This window comes from Octopus bimaculoides, chromosome 7 (assembly GCF_046866305.1).
Source record: "Octopus bimaculoides isolate indiv1 chromosome 7, ASM4686630v1, whole genome shotgun sequence".
Lineage (NCBI taxonomy): Eukaryota > Metazoa > Mollusca > Cephalopoda > Octopoda > Octopodidae > Octopus > Octopus bimaculoides.
The window spans coordinates 27777647-27796053 of record NC_142934.1 but is presented as its reverse complement, the minus strand read 5'-3'; the positions used below and the strand labels follow the sequence as shown (position 1 = coordinate 27796053).

General features: G+C 34.3%; 1 protein-coding gene across 2 annotated transcripts in view; it reads right to left on the bottom strand.

Moving 5' to 3' along the window:
* The window catches only part of LOC106873181 (basic helix-loop-helix ARNT-like protein 1), a 788348-nt gene that overhangs the window by 123231 nt on the left and 646710 nt on the right, over nucleotides 1-18407 (bottom strand). For both annotated transcript variants that reach the window (XM_089355050.1, XM_089355049.1), the window contains one exon: nucleotides 9768-9900. In XM_089355050.1, the coding sequence (XP_089211176.1) occupies nucleotides 9768-9805 (38 nt within the window). In that variant the 5' untranslated portion in view covers nucleotides 9806-9900. The remainder of the gene's footprint in view (nucleotides 1-9767; nucleotides 9901-18407) is intronic.

Below are 18407 nucleotides of genomic sequence, written 5' to 3'. Positions count from 1 at the left end.
TCACAGTGCACTGAGAATCTTAAAAAAGGTTTTAAAATATTGTGAAAATGATACAGACACAATAAGCCCTGTATTTAATAACATATTAAAACAATAATTAATGGTAATAATAAAATAACTTTGGCCAGTATGTGGTGCAATAACAAAACATTTGAGAGTGTAATGTTTGTGAATGTCATGACAAATAGTGATTTAGCTAAGAGGTTTAAGAAAATCTACTTAGAAACTAATCTTAATGATATAAAACAGGTAGATCAGTCATACTACTCATCTGTAAGCCCTACATTTTAAAAAATAATTGTATGATGTGTGTCATAATTTCACATATCAAATGTAATGAAGAAATATAGTATACAACATAAGATATTGAGAAGGACCGTGTGCAATCATTCTTAGAACCTACATTCAAAGATGCATGTTGGAATATAGGTGAAAGATTCAGTGAGTATTGGAACAACTTACAGAAAAAAAACAAAAAAAAACAAAAGACAAAAACAAAATCTCTATTTCAGCAACATGCATTAATTAGGTAAATGTGATGCAGCAAACTATAAATTCAGTATAGGCACGATATCTTATGATACTACAGTATGACAGGTAAGGGAATCAGTTTCTCTACAATTGTATAAGCCAAGTCTCAGCCAGATGTCTCAAAGGGATAGTGCCAATGTAACATACTTAAGAAGTGCATATATTCCCTTTGCTGGAACTCTTGCAAAGTAATGCCTTTTAATGCCTCCATCGTTTTTTCTTCACCTCTTCCACATCTGCAAATTCCATAGCATCAGCTTTTGTCACCTTTGAAAAATGGCCTGGATCAACTTAAGCAAGAGACCAAAAAACTCCTTGTAACATCGAAGATGAACTGAAGGCAAGGATTATAGCAGCATTCACAAACTTAAACAAGGAGACTGTCCAGAAGAGTTGCAGGAGATTCCAAAGTCGTCTAGAGGCCATGGTTGAAGCCAATAGTGATTTTATTGAATAAATTTACTGTTTAGTATTTCAAGATATTTTTATGTAATTTTGGTAAATATATCTGTTAAAATGAGATGTCAGTGTTATTTTCATTTTTGTATAATTTAGATGACAGTTTACTTACCGCACCCTGTATATATATAAATGTATACATACATATATACATATCATCATCATCATCATCATGAGAATTTATGATGAACACAAGTTTATATCATTTGTTCCTACATACGTTTCATTATTGTGGTTGTTTGGAACTCTGCACTGGATGTTCTAAGTGCAACTGGATGCTTAACTGTAATGGATCATGAGAGGAAACATTTTATTGCATTATGTTACAGAGATCCAATATCTCTTCTGTTGTGGTTAAGCATCTACTTGCATGCAAAGCATCCAATGCAGAGTGCCAAACAATCATAACAGTGAAACCTACATAAGAACAAATGATAGAAATTTATGCTTATCATAATTTCTTGTACATTTGCTCTGTATGGTGTAACAACTAATACTATTAGAATAGTATTTGTTTAATCACACGACTGGAGCTCTAAATTCAACAGTAGTAGTCATGCATTTAACTGTACACACAATATATGAAATATATATTTATGTATATATATGTCTGTCTATCTATCTCTCTCTCTTTCTCTCTCTCTCCATATATTTATATATATCTTCTACTATATTTAAGATAATACATGTTTACTCATATATATATATATATATATAATTACATCAAGGATATCAAATCCTCTTAAAAGGATGCTACCATCCAAGTTCCATGATTATATCCAGTGCTTCAATGAAAAACCAAAGATGTTAATTTCACATACATGGATATGTGTATATAAATATTCATGTATGAGAAAAAGAAATGGAGAAATTAATACATAGACATCAATTTATTTGAACAAATTCCATTCTGTATAACATCAAATTCTTTACACCTACAACTGTTTCCATACCCAATTAATTCAATTTGAGAAATCAAATTAAATTAAATTAATTTAAATTTTCATATCAAATATTGTAAATTGGGTATTTCATCAAGGGAGAGAATTTATTAGAAAGGAGCTACATACAACATGTTGGTTGTCCTTTAATAAACTCAGATATGTGTGTTTTAGCAACAGGTGTATTTAAAAAAACTGCTACTATTCTTATGTATTTGTGCATGTGTGTGGTAAAGTTTTGAAAATGATGAAATGATGATGAATCAAAACTGTTTACTAATTACCATAGTTGAATATTATGTCATCGATATTAGTGAACAATAGTGAGAAAAGAAATGAATGATCTAATCGAGGAAAGCATAAATATAAACAAATCAAATTAAGAAACTAATGAAGTTAAAACCAATATTAAATCAACACATTGCATCTCTAACTTAAATTAATTAACCATTCATAAGCTATTAATCATATATTCTCGAGATATGTGTCTGAATTAAAGTTCCAGTAAACTATATATAACATATACTACTGTTACCTGTACATAAATCTTTATATTTATATCATCCATTTAATTTATACATTAATATTAAAATGATATATATTAAAAATTATTTACTCATTTTAGTTACTGATGTAAGCATATTAATCATGAGATACTGCCTGATTCAAGGTTTCAGTGACCTTACAATTATATCTAATTTATTCTTTAAATTACATCTAATGGTAGTTTCTGAGAACATATTTATAGGTGTGAACATATAAAAAAAAATAGTCTCCCTCCTTGCATTCAGGAGTTGACACCTTGAATACAAGATTTCAAAAAGTTCCTCCATACAGAGTAAACAAAAGACGTTTCCAACTTTATAGGTACTAGCCTATCTTACAATCTCCCACTCCACAGCAATACTTTATTCCTGTCTTTTAATTCCCAAATAAATTTACTGAGGCTGGAACAAGATGACTTCTTTCTATTATTAAAGGTATAAATGTGATTAGTGATGTGCTTTTTGATATAATTTTCTGTTGCTCCAATGTAAAAAAAACTCTTACATTCAGACATCACTCTACATCTATATACTACATTCCTTTGCTTACAATGGTTTTTAAATAAACAGTTACTTTTAACCTTGCAATCACAATGCATATTATCACTACTATTCATATTATTATTTTGATTTATATCTTTACATTCTGTGTAATTGTTATTTACTGTGTTACTTATGCTCTTCAGGTTGAGATGGGATTTAATGTGGGTTGCTTCCCTTTGTACATTAGAGAAACTATGAATCCATTTATTACTAACATTTTTCCCTAGAGAATCATAATTGTTGCATTTAATTAGGTGATTATTGTTATAAAAATCCAATAATTTTTAATTCATTAAGTGAAGACCTCAAGGACAGTCAAGCTGATATGGTTGCTACATTAGGAGATGATGCTCCAGCTTTATCAACTGTGCAAAAGTGGGCAGCTGAATTCAAGAGGGGTAGGGAGAGTCTTGAAGATGACCCAAAGTCCGGGCATCCTGCCACAGTTACCACCCAAGAAAAAATTGACTGTGTTCACCACATGGTGATGAATGACAGACATTTAAATGTTAATCAGATAGCTAATGCTGTCGGCACCTCCAGTGAATGAGTTGAGAACATTCTGCAAAACAAACCTGGCATTTCAAAGAATTCTGCCTGGTGGCTACCTGATCAAAAGCACACCAGACTGGTCATATTGCAGGCAAACTTGGCACTTTTTGAAGCACATCCAACTGGTTTTATTGAACATTTCCTCACCCAAGATGAATGTTGGGTTCACCACTTTGAGCCAGAGGCCAAACAGCAGTCCATGCAATGGAAACACCTGTCTTTTTCCCCACCAAAGAAGGCCAAGGTGGTGTCATCAGCAGGGAAGGTGATGGCTTCCATCTTCTGTGATGCAAAGAGCATTGTGTTCATTGACTACTTTCAGAGAGGCCATACTATCAGTGGAGAATACTATTCCAACTTGCTAAGATAGCTGCAAAAGGCAATCAAGTCAAAACAGCCTGGAAAACTGATGAAGGGGTCCTGCTTCATCAGGACAATGCTCCTGCACACAAGTCTGTGGTTGCAATGGCTGCTGTGCATGACTGTGGCTTTGAACTGGTTGCAATGGCTGCTGCGTATATTCTCCTGATTTGATACCATCTGACTATTTTTTGTTCTCCAGCATGAAAAAACACTTGGCTGGGAAGCAGTATTGCACCGATATCTACTGTTGACTTTTTTGAGGGTCAGGATGACAGCTTCTATACCACGGGAATCCAAGTGCTGCAACACTGATGGAGGAAGTGTTTAGACTGCAAAGGAGGCTATGTTGAAAAATAAAACACATTTAGTCAACTTCAACCATTGCATTATGGTCAGCCTATGAACTTTTCAGCCTACACTCATATGTGGGATCATGGGGTAAAGACAGATATTTTGGTTTTATTTTGATTTTGTTCTAATGCAAGAGTATGAAGAAGCAATAATACAATAAAGGTATTGATTGACTTATTCAAAGACAAATGGAATAACTTTGTTTGGTAGACATGGTAGTTGGCACTTTCTCATATTTGATAAATTATCATTTCTATAAATAATAATCGATTTTTAAATAAAATTTTAAGCATTTAAGAACAAATAGTAACGGTTACATACACTTTTAATTTATTACTTATTATTTACTTTCCCTCTCTGTATTGTATATACACACATATGAAATACATATACACATGTATGTATGTATGTATGTATGTCTGAATGATATATTTTATTTTAGTCAAATTAGCCTCTTATTACTCTCAGTTCACCTGTGGTAGGTGAACATGGTCTTCAGGCAAGTTATGACTGTAAATTAATAGGGTTTGCATATTCATAACAGTTTTCTTGTTATAGGGTGTGGTGACAAGGAGAAAATATGAAAAATTTACGTGAATATCCTATGCATCTACAGGTGTAACTCAACGTAGTAAGATATGGACTCAACCAAAATCTCCTAGTATAATAATGGGTGTAGTGTTTATATATATATATATATATATATATATATATATATATATATATATATATATATATATATATATATTGTCCAGAATCACACTTGATGCGAAGGAGGAGAAATAATAGTAATTCAGTGAAGGAGAAGTAGTGAGAGTAATAGCCCTTACTGAGAGGGAGTGAGAGAAAGTAATAGCAATGAGAGAAAGGAAGGGATGAAAAAAAATCAGTGTTTCAACTCTGTGTGAGTATATGTGTGTATGTGTGCATGTGTACAAGGGAAGTATGGAAATGTTTGTATGTGTGATTATTATGTACCTTATTTTGTACCTTATGTATATATAAAATTATATTGATACTGAGAACTCTTTTCTCTGATATATTATAGATATATTTTTCAGTGTGTGTATGTGTAAATATATGTGTGTGTATGTATATACATACATACACACACACATACACACACACACACACACACACACACACACACATATACCTACACACACACACACATATATATATATATATATATATATATATATATATATGCCTAAGTGTGTATTATGGGAACCAATTCAAAATGCATAGTTGCTGTTTTTATAAATATATCATCATCACCATCATTTTAGCATATCCTTTTCCATGTTTGCATGGGGCAGATTATCTACAGCTGGATGCCCTTCTTGTCACCAACATTCACCAGTTTACAAACAAAGGAAATATTTTCTCATGGCCAGACATGTTTTTGCAGAATATTGAAAATGAATGATACTACTCATTTACAGTAATCATGTGATGCCAAGGTAAAGACGCACACACACACACACACACACACACACACACATTTTTTAATCTTTTACCCATTTCAGTGTAATGACTGGGGCCATACTGGGGCACCCCCTTGAAGAATATCTAGTCATATGAATTGATCCCAGTTCATATATCTTTTTCTAAGTCTGATACTTAATCTACAGGAACATAAGCACACCAATATCAGTTGTCAAGTGGTGATTGGGCTTCTTTTGGTTTTCACCTACCAAATTCACTCACAAGGCTCTAGTCACCCCAAGGCAATAGTACATGACACTTGTCAAAAGTGCCACACATTAGGACTGAACCTGGAACTATGTGGTTGGGAAGCAAACTTCTTACTACACAGCCATACCTGTGCTTATGATGTACAGTGTGCCATATATCAGGTGCTGAAGTGTTGACAAAGTAATGTGAGATGAAGTGTTTTGCTCAAGCACACAATGCACCACTCTGTCTTGGAACTGAAACCATGATCTTGGACTCATGACTGCAACACTCGAACCACTAGGCCATGTGCACTCTCTCTCTATATGTGTGTGTGTATGTATATATATATATACACAAACACATACATACACATACATACATACATACATACATACATACATGCATACACATGCCACCATGGTTTGGGCAGTTTGATAGGAACCAGTGTGCTTCAAGGCAGTATCATGCTCTAAGTCAGCTTTGACATGGTTTCTAGGGTTGGGTGCCCTTCCTAATACCAACCACTTTACAATGTATACAAGCTGTTCTACAAGAGTGGAGGGAAAGTACCACACAAACAGTTGAATAAGAAGTGTGAATGGGACTAAGGAAACCTACTTTCAGTTGAGCCTGACAATGGGGTTAGATTAAGGGTTAGCTGTGTTATTGATATTAATGGTTAGCTCCAGGTCAGCCATAGTTGAGCAGACCTACGATGAAAATATTCCAACCATGACCATCCTGCTTCTTTAAAGATATCTTGATACTGTAGTTATTAGATATTAATAACTATCTAATGTGTCATTCCCCTTTTAAAATGGGGAGTAGGATTTGATTAAGATTTAGCTGCTGTTTCTAGCAGTTTGAGTAACTACATTGAAGCTCTTGTGATCTCAAGGTTAGCTGGATAGATCAGTATGTAGAAGTCTGAGCAATAAAATGAATGGGATGAAGACAAGAGAAAGTACAGGTTCCATAGGGACAGTTAATGGAATGTTGAAAGCACCAGAATGGAATAATATTAAGCTATTACTTTAGTCACGTTATACAAAAATATGGAACCCCATCAAAGGTAGGCATACAAGATAGGGAGAAAGTTCTAGAGGTTTGAATTTGAAGACGCAGTTTATGAATAAAGGTAAAAAAAAAGAAAACATTAGAGAGAAGTCAGTGAAGGAGTGAGATTATGCAGAATGTATTTCAGGTTTGAATATCTTGTGAGAAAACAGCAAGGAAAGTTCTTAGCCATGAACACAAAACCCTAGATTGTGTTTGTTGACTTACAGTCTGGTGGACAATGTAGAAGATGGATATGGGAGAGGAGGAAAAATTGTCACAGAGAAGTTAGTGAAGGAGTGACATTACCCACGATGCATTTCAGAAGATTGTGTTGACTAAATTTCACTCACAAGATGCTGGTCAACACATTTGACCAATCTGCTGTGCAACTGAAATTGAACCCCAAGCCATGCAGTTGTGAAGTGAACTTTTTAAATGTGCAGCTATGTATGAGACATATTCAAGGATGGAAGTTACAAAACTGATATCCTTGTTGATAACAAACTCTGTCCGTCTGACTGTTTATCTGTCTGTCTGTCTGTCTCTCTCTCTCTTTGTGCATGCAAATAACAGAATACATGAGGCATGTATAACAGATTTTATACTGAATGTCAGTGAGATATGGACAGTTAATGTGAAAGACCTGCAAGGAATGAAGCAGGATGAAGTAAGAACAGTTGGTCATGTGTGCAGTATTAATCTATAAGATGGAGTACAAATGTCAGCTGGATATCAAAAACCATTGGCTGATATATGTGTATAAGGAAGTAGATTATGTTCTGGTTGAGTAGAGCAACACGTAACTTGAACAGCTGTACATGTTGCAGGAAAGGTACTGAGGCTTGATGATGTGGACATAGGAAATATGTTATGGAGTAGTGAAAAAGAAGGCAAAAGAGAGTTGGTTGAACTTTTAAAAGATGGTTAATGTTTGTTAAAAGAGACATTGCTATGTAGATGCATTCAACCTATTGACATGGAAAAGAAACTGTATGTAATAATAATAATAATAATAATAATAATAATAATAATAATAATAATAATAATAATAATAATAATAATAATAATAGGAATACAAAATACAAAATGGCTGATAGTTAGCAAGGTGGGACACACATAAGAAAGAAGAAAACAAAGGACAACTGAAGAGGTCACAGAAGTGTGACGAAAGAACTCTGGCTGAAATAGGATTAATGTAATGTAATGTAATATAAAGCTGAAGCAAATTAACACCAAATATACAGTGCATGTGTTTTTATTGGCTAAACTGGCAATATGACCATCCCCAAGTACAACAACAATAATAATAATCCTTTCTATTATAGACACAAGACTTGAAATTGTGGGGGAGGGGAGTAGTCAATTACATCGACTCCAGTACTGGTACTTATTTTATTGACCCCGAAAGGATGAAAGGTAAAGTCGACCTCAGTGGAATTTGAACTCAGAACATAGAGACGGACGAGATGCCACTAAGCATTTTGCATGGCATGCTAATGGTTCTGTCAGCTCACTACCTTAATAAATATAGTAGTAATAATAATAATAATCATTGTCACCCAAGTCACCATCATCACCAATTGACTCCAGCATCACAAATTGACTCCAACATCACCATCATCCTCTTAGCTTGGTTTGGACAAAGCTTCTCACAAGGCAGTGTTTTCAGGCTGGATGCTCTTCTTGCTACCAGCCCTTTTAGTTCCTTCCACAGCATGCAGAGACATGGTAAATCCAGTCAAAAAAGACAGGGTATGGTATATCTATCAATTGTATAACACTACAATAGAGCTATCTCCCTTAGTCTCTGTAAAATGCTATTGTACAATACATTGCAGTATAGTAGCATAGTTTGTTGTACGTTATAGTATGTATGAAATCATTTGGGGTACATGGTAGTCAAGTGTTTCTGATTGTAGCATAGTATTTTGTAGTGCAGTAGTATATGTTACAGTACACTGTGGTAGGTTGTTTGTGGCTTAATATAGTTATTTAGTCACTGTAAAATGCTACAATATAGTACACTGTAGTACAATATTGTTTGTTGTAGTACACTAGGGTAGAGTGTTTGTAGCTGAATGTAGTTATTTAGTGACAGAAACTAACACAGGTACTCTTTCATGTCGACACAAACCAGAAATTTGGGTAGTGGAGAACAGTCAAATTATATCAACCCCAGTACATAACTGGTATTTTATTTTATCACAGCAAAAATTACCTCAATAGAATTTGAACTCAGAATGCAAAGGCGCATAGCTACATACTGTAAGGCATCTTTGTGATGTTCAAATGATTCAACTGATTGTTGTTGTCTGCCTCTTCCTCATCCTCAATATCATATCACTTTTTTGTCATCAATATCATATCACTTTTTTGTCATCAATATCATATCACTTTTTTGTCATCAATATCATATCACTTTTTTGTCATACTACTAAGACTACCATGACTGTCATCACCACTACAAATATTGTCACCATAACTGGAAATGGTTCCAAGCAGGAATTGAACATGAAACACATATTCGACTCTGCAAAACCTACCGCTCCACTGATGGTGATGATGGTGATGATTATGATAACAACAACAACAACAGCAATGTTTCAACATCCACTGTTTGATGCTGGTATGGGTTGGACTAATCTGCTGTAGAGCATGACACCATTGAGTCAGTTGTCATCCTCACTTGTGGGACAATGACTGACTGAATGAGTTAAGGACAAATATTTGTTTGGTTACTTACTCGATGAGGGAGCCTTTCCGTTTCCTTGTTTGCTCCATGGCTGCTCCCCACTTGCCTTTTGCTGATGCACTGGCAAGTGATGGTGAAGCCTGCAAGGCAGGTGGCTGTAAGTCCTCAGGGACAGAATATGTGTCTGAAAAATAAACAGAAGAAAGGAAAACATCAGTTTAAATGGTAGATAAGACAGACTATAATACAAGGTATAATAGTAAAGCTGTGAATATACTTGGTACTTTCTCCCTCTTATTATTGCTAATGCTGTTATCATTATTACCAACATTAATACAATCCCTACCTTAAACAATCTGAAAAAAAAAATCCTCCAGGTCATGAAGAGGCATGAGCCACTGCTTATATATATATATATATATATATATAAGCAGTGGCAGTCACCATATTTCATTCCATATCAGCTAATTCTGATGAGCATAGGGTTACATAATTGGATTGTTACCTAATACCCCATTGAATTCCTAGTGTGAAACCAATTGGTAAGATCAGCCATAATGGATATATAATAATGTACACTTTGGATAATATATGTATATATGTATATCTCTCTCTCTCTCTCTCTCTCTCTCTCTCTCTCTCTATATATATATATATATATATATATATGTATATATTCAATTTCATTAAAATGAAATGAAGCAGAGCATATGATAAATTTTACTTTGGATATGACAATCTTATTTCAGCTTGATGATATGAGGCAATGCAGAATAAAGGTGCTCTGAATTGCAGATATCTGTAGAAAATTTGAACCCAAGACACATTCTTACAAAACTGACAAAAATGATTTAATAGCTTTTCATTTATCACTGTTGTTTTCCGTGCTTTAAAATACATTGTATGAGGCAGTAAAACTTACAGACCATTATGTCTTTTGTCATTTCATTTTTAAGATCTTACATAAAAACCTATCTTCCTATCATTTTTGATCTTCCCTTGCAAGGTTTTCTCTCTACTTCTATTTCTCTCTTACCATCATTCATCTTCTAACAGACCACATCATTTCTTTTCCTTTTTCTCTTTATCTAACATAGTCATAGGCATAGCTGAGTAGTAAGAAGTTTGCTTTGTAACCACCTTCAGCAAGTGTCTTCTACTATAGCTTTGGGCTGACCAAAGCCTTGTGAGTGGATTGAGTTGATGGATATCAACATTCCTGTTTATAAGACAGTTGTAATCATACTGCTTAATGAATGGTAATGTGAAACTTTGAGTAATAGTTTGTGAAGATTTTGCAGCTTTAATAAAAACATACTACTCTACCTTTGGTATTCATGTATTATATTTTTCCACCTTGTTTTGCATTTATGTTCTTACTTGTGTGTGTATATATACAGTAGACCCTGCTTTATAAATCCATCTTGGGACTGCCTATTTTGGATTTATTAAACAAGGGATTTATTGACCGATGGAACAAAATTCACCAATTGATTCACCAATTTATTAAAATACATACATATGTGAATACATGAATACAAACATTATAAACTATGTCATTGAATGAAAAATTTGTTGAGTGTTGTTTGCTTTGCTGAGTGCTTTGATCACAACTCTGCATTGATTTTTTCTTTCAGAGTTCTAAAAAGATTCATGTCAGTGAAATCAAAACTTCCAAGGCCACTTTCTAATCAAGTGAGATGGTATCTCATTTCAGCTGGTGTTGGAGGTTCCAGAACTCTTTCATCAACATCAACATCAGAATCGTCATTTTCATCTCCTTTGGTTTCCTTCTCAGATTGCCGAATGTCATGAATGATCTCGTCTAGTTTTTCTTCTTCAGTGATGTTTTCTGGAGCAACAACAGCACCATCATTGTAACATTCAGCTTTAAAATGTTCAAACAATTGAATCATTTCTGCCACAGATTTGTCCTGCCTCTCTCCTTTCATTTTGAACATTTTGAACAACTTGTGTGTGTCTCACTTTCTGCATGAATGACAAATGACTTGTTTTTTCAGCCTTATATACTGACAGGAAGGCTCCAGCAGCCACAACAAACCAGCTGTCATGTGGTACACTCCATCATCCAATGAATGAAAAGGGCATGTAATTTTGACAAGAGGTGTCTCAGAGCCTACTTCTTTGCTTGAATAACAGGGCTGTGTGGTAGGCTCCAGCAGCCATCACAAGCTCCTACATATTCATTGATCTATTTTTGGATGATAGACTGTACCATGTGACAGCTGGATGACTGTGGATGCTGGAGCTTACCAGTCAGTTTTTAAGAGTGAAAAAAAAAAACTTCATTCGTTCAGTGCCACTTGCTGACAGTTTAGGAAGAAGCAGTGACAGTTGGATTTATTAAGCAAGGGTTTGGATTTATTAAATGAGAGATTTTATATGTAAAAATTCCGTCCCAACCCATTTTGGATACATTAAGCAGGTGGATTTATATATAAAGTGGGATCTATTGTATATATATATATATATATATATATATATATATATATATGCCCTAACTCTTCAAAATGCCTGTGTTAGAATGGGGGCAACTGATGAAGGAAAATGTTCTCTATGTGGCCTGTGTGTTTTCTGTACTCTGGTTATTATCATTTTTTTGTCTACGTTTTGTTTGCAATGTCCTGTAACCAGATATGCCCCTATATATGCAGGTAGATGTAGGTATGCACATACTTGTACGTATATATGCATATACTAATTTATTATTTGTTTTATATATATATATATATATACAGAGAGAGAGAGAGAGAGAGAGAGAGAGAGAGAGAGAGAGAGAGAGACATATAGTTAGGTATATATGTGCCTGTGTTTGTCTACCACTTGACAACCCATAACTTAGCAGTTCATCAAAGGAGACCAAAAAAATAAGCACCATGCTTGAGAAAAAAAGATAATGGGGTTGATTTATTTGACTAAAAATTCTTTAGGGCAGTGCCCCAGCATGGTCACAGTCTAATGACTGAAACAAGTAAAAGATAAAAGATAACACACAAAATATATCCCCACTTTTCCCTTGTCCACACCTATGTAACTGCAGGCATTTGGGATATAATGACACTTGCAAATGAAATCCAGTTATCTACAGGTTACCAGAGATCAATTCATTAACAAAGTCCATATTGCATATCCAACAGCTAACATTCATCTTCAGAAGTTAAATCAGGATTTGATTTAACTATTGCATTCATTTAAACTCTTTGTTATTTTTCATACATTGTCTTTGTTTCAATTAATTTTGAAGATAATGAAGAATTTAATAAAACAACTTTGTCATTGTTATATTTGGGGATGGTCATTTTTTTTTTTTTGCCAATTAGCCACACACACTTTATACTTGGTCTTCACTTCAGCTTTATTATTATTATTATTATTATTATTATTATTATTATTATTATTATTATTATTGATATTGAGTGAGAGAGCAGTGCATGCTATCAAAATGACACTGGGGTAAAATATACAAAGCCCAGTATCATGACTACCCATTTGATAAGGGTACACTAGGCACATGCATCACAACCACATGTGCATGACATAGTGATCTCATATCAAGATAAGCAGTGCATGACCTTGCAGGTGGGGACCCAGTTAGAATTTTCTACAGGTTGAATAACCCATTCCACTTAAAATGTCCCTGGATAAGGGTTGTTTAAGGATGTTAAACGAAACACCCATGTTTCCAGATGTGAATTATCCAAACCCCAAAGAATTCCTCTCAACACATGGCTATGATGCTTTCCCACTACTTTTGTTTGTGATCAGAGATGCATATATCGTCAGCCACTAAGGGACATGCTCAACTGGTTAAGGTCAAGCAACTGACAAGCGAATCTGTGGTATTGAGCAGAATATTTGCTGTAGCCCTACTTTTATACCAAGACAAAACAATGTACATGATAACACTTCCAATCAGTTAAGATCAGAACCCATGAGAGCCACTGTCTGGTACTGCATCGGGGCATTTATTATTATTATTATTATTATTATTATTATTATTATTATTATTATTATTATCATTATTATCATTTTAGTGTCCTTTGTCTGAAATCTTTCATCACACATCCTGTGACCTCTTCAGCAACTCTCCATCTCACATGTCTCCTCCTGTTCTGTTTAGTTCATTCTGTCTTAGCTGGTATTTGGAATATAAAATGACATGAAATTTTGGAAGCTTTAAATTTGAATCACTTTAAAGTAGGACTTTTGTACCATAGTGCAGCTCCCCAGCTTACCAGTTTTCAGTCAAACTGTCCAACCCATGCCAGCATGGAAAACAGACATTAATAGAAATAGAAATATATATATATATATACAATGAGCTTCTTTCAATTTCTGTCTACCAAATCTCACAAGGTCTGGTCAGCCCAGGGCTAAAGTAGAATATTCTTGCCCAAAGTGCCACACATTGGGATTGAACTCAGAACTGTGCAATTGGAAAACAAAGCTCTTAAACATGCAGCTATGCTTATACACATGTATTTGTTTATGTATCTCATCAATAGAGTTATTTATACAAAAAGATTCAAATCAACAGAAAATGATGTCATTAGAGTCATCCTCAAAGCAACCATCTGAAGTAATGGTAACTGCTACTTCTTACATTGCTGTAATAAAGTTCATCCATCCAATTTATCTAGAAACTGAACCAGAGAAGAGTAAACATTGATCAGTTCTAACAGTTTTAGCAATTCCATAAGTCCTCCTTCCCTACCTCTCTTTCCCTCTTCTCTCTCTCTCTCTCTCTCTCTCTCTCTCTCTCTTTTCTGGAATAGATAGAATGGAAGTGTTTTATTGCTTTTTGTAGTAATGTCTGATGTAGTAATGGAATACATTGGAATTTGGCTTAACATGACAGAGAAGTTAAATACAATAAATGCAGATAAAAAGGAAAAATATAATAAAGTATAAATGCAATACAGAATTAATGCCTCTTGTATGGAATTTGGTATGTGGAAACTGTACAGAAACCATTATGTGAATATATAGTATATAATACACACACACACACACACACACACACACACACACACACATGTATGTAATGTATGTATGTATACACACACACACATATCATCATCATCATCATCGTCATTTAACATTCCCTTTCCATGCTGGCATGGGTTGGATGGTTTGACTGAGGGCTGCACCAGGCTCCAATCTGATCTGGCAGAGTTTCTACAGCTGGATGCCCTTCCTAATGCCAACCACTCCAAGACTGTAGTGAGTGCTTTTTACATGCCACCAGCACAGGAGCCAGTCAGGTGGCACTGGCAATGATCATGCTTGAATGGTGCTTTTTACATGCCAGTGGTACACGACCAGTCAAGTGGCACTGGCATTGACCATGCACGAATGATGCTTTTTACATGCCAATCAGGGGATACTGTCATCAACCATGACAATGACTTCACTTGACTCAACAGGTCTTCGCAAGCACAGTTTATTGCCCAAAGATTGAAGGGTATTCTTAGATGGGATGGTTATGCAACACTGGCATAGGCCAAACTTAGAAGCACCGAGTGTGTTGGTATTCCACAGAAAATAAAGGAATTCAGGATGGCTGTAAGGATGGAAGAAAGTGGCCAGCAAGCCTCTAAAGAGAATCAAACCCTATACCTCCCAAATTCCTGCTGAACACTGTACCATTAAGCAAAGAAACTCCTGACATATATGTTTGTGTATGTATTTGTGTATATATAAGTACGCATTTGTGTGTGTGTATATAAAAATTCTTCAAGGCAGTGCCTCAGCATAGCTACAGTCTAATGACTGAAAAAGTTAAAGGTATTACTAACAAATCCCACGAAGAGTGAAATGCACCTAACATTCCTATGAGTCACTGCTACAATGGTGTTCATTCGGTTTCAATATATATTGTTTTTAACACAACCTGTTTATAAAAGGCTTTCTCCCAGACAAAAAACCACAGAATCATGCCTCTCAACAGTGTATATATGTTAAGTATGATATGCAGATGTCTATTTTAATCTAATGCTGTTTCACTTGCATTCTCTGAAATTTTTGCAGCCCAGCAAGCATTCACAATAAATATTAGTGGATGCACTATACACTGTTTCCTTTATGTATAGGCACAAATGTATATGCATATATATATATATATATATATATATATATATATATATATGTGTGTGTGTGTGTGTGTGTGTGTGTGTGTGAGTGTGTTAGTGTCTCCATTTCTTGATATCACACGATAGTTGTAAATGAGTGCCACCATCATACAAGCAGTGTCCTTTGTTTCCAATGTTCCATGAGGGCACCTCCAACCATGGGGACATATTAAATTGTTTGCAAACAGGCAAGGGTGGGCAACAGGAAGGACATTCAGCTATAGAATATCTGTCTCAATGTATTCTTTCTAAGCCATGCAAGCATGGAAAAGCAGATGTTAAAATGATGATGATGATGATGATGATGAAACACTGATTTAAAATAAGACAAAAGGCAATGCTTCCAGTTATTGGTCATAATTACAAATAATGTTTCACATGTGTGACTGTTTTCACTTTGAGGAAACTCACTATGTAGACAACAAGAAATGGATGCTCATTACATACATGCTGGATAGGGGAGAAAGAAGATGAAAAATTGAGCAAACAAATGGCTGTGTTTAATAAAATTCTGATAGTTAAAGATTTCTAAACTGGTCACGACAAAGAAGAATTATATGAATGCAAAATCTATTTAGCATTCTCATTAATAAAATTGTGAGAGGCTAGAGAGAGCAAAACATTTCAGTAATTTTTTTTTTTGTGGTGGTTGGGGGCCTCCTGATATTTGTCAGTTTAGGAAGCATAGTTCTAAGACATAGATGTCTCAATATTATTGCAGTTTGAGATTTTGTATGCTGGTTGTTAATGTGAAGTAGATATCATTTTTACCTTTGAACTCAATGTCAGTCTCTTTAGAAATATTTTGAAAGAAGACAATCTCTCTAAGATTTATGGAAAAATCAACGATAAGTCAGAGGCTAGATTCTAGTTAGGATTCTATCAGAGAAAAATCTACAACAGTAAAATGGTTTGCGAAGCTTTGTGTTTGTAAAGTTTCTTTGTTTTGCATTCATACATAAATACATACATGCACATATGCGTGTGTGCACGCATGCGCACACAGACACACACACACACGTGTGTGCACACGCATGCACGCCGTTGACAGACAAAGTCACAAACAAAACACATACAAGCACATGCATATACAGACACACATACACCCACAATCCTGCAATCATTTACAAGCATAAAACCAGTAAATTTACATATATTCATATAGAACTACATACATACATACATAAATACATACACACACACACACATACATACATATATACATACATACATACATATATACATAAATACATATGTACATACATATATATATATTATATTACATTATTATATATAATGTATACACAAAAATATATATATAGAAGTCTATTATACATAACCTTTCCTGTATATGTACGCACATACACATGCATAGACACACACATCCATCCATATATATATATATATATATATATATATAGAAGTCTATTATACATAACCTTTCATGTATATGTACGCACATACACATGCATAGACACACACATCCATCCATCCATACATACATACATACAGTTAGATAGAGATAAAAATAGACAAACATGTAAATGTTGGATCTCTGTTGTTACACAATGAGGATTCACTTGTTTGAACAGTTGAATTATCAACTCTTTAATTAGCATGCAAGTGGCTGAATATTCCACAGACATGCATATACATAATGTAATTGTGCAGCTGAATCACAGTGTATGTGATAAGGCTGTATGTTTTGAATTATGGGTTCAATTCACCTGATAGGCTTCAATGCTGTTTCCATCTCTACAATTTCATTCACAAGCTTTGAATGAAACAAAGGTTATAGAAATTATCATCTGTCCAAAATTCCAGATGTGGGATTGAATCCAGAAGTTTGTGGTAGTTGTAAGTGAATCTCTTGATATATTGTGTCTTTTAAAAGACATATTGTTTTTATGTGAAGTTATATATAAAAGCAATTTAATATTAAACTTGTCATTCAAAATTTTGAGTAGAATATAAGTTAATTAATTTTTACAAGGAACAGATAAACACTGACTTTGAAATTTCAGCTTGATCACCATCATCAGACATACATACATACATACAAACATAAACATATATACATACATGCATACATACATACATACATACATACATACATACATATATACATATATACATACAAATGTATATATAAGAAGCTTGTCGTATATATGTATACATTTATATCTATGAGTGTGAGTTTCTGTCTATATTTGTTCCCCTTTGCCACCACTTGACAACCAGTGCTAGTGTGTTTACATTCCTGTAACTTAGCAGTTCACCAAAAAAGACTGATAGAATAAGTACCAGGCTTTAAAAAAATTAAGTACTGAGGGTTGATACATTCCAATAAAATTCTTCATGGCAGAAGAAATAAAGATTTACATACATACATGCATACATACATACATGCATACATGCATACATACATGCATGCATGCATACATACATACATACATACATACATACATACATACATACATACAAAAATACCCTGTTGTTGATATTGAAATTCAAATGAAAGAACCTTGGATCTAGGTTA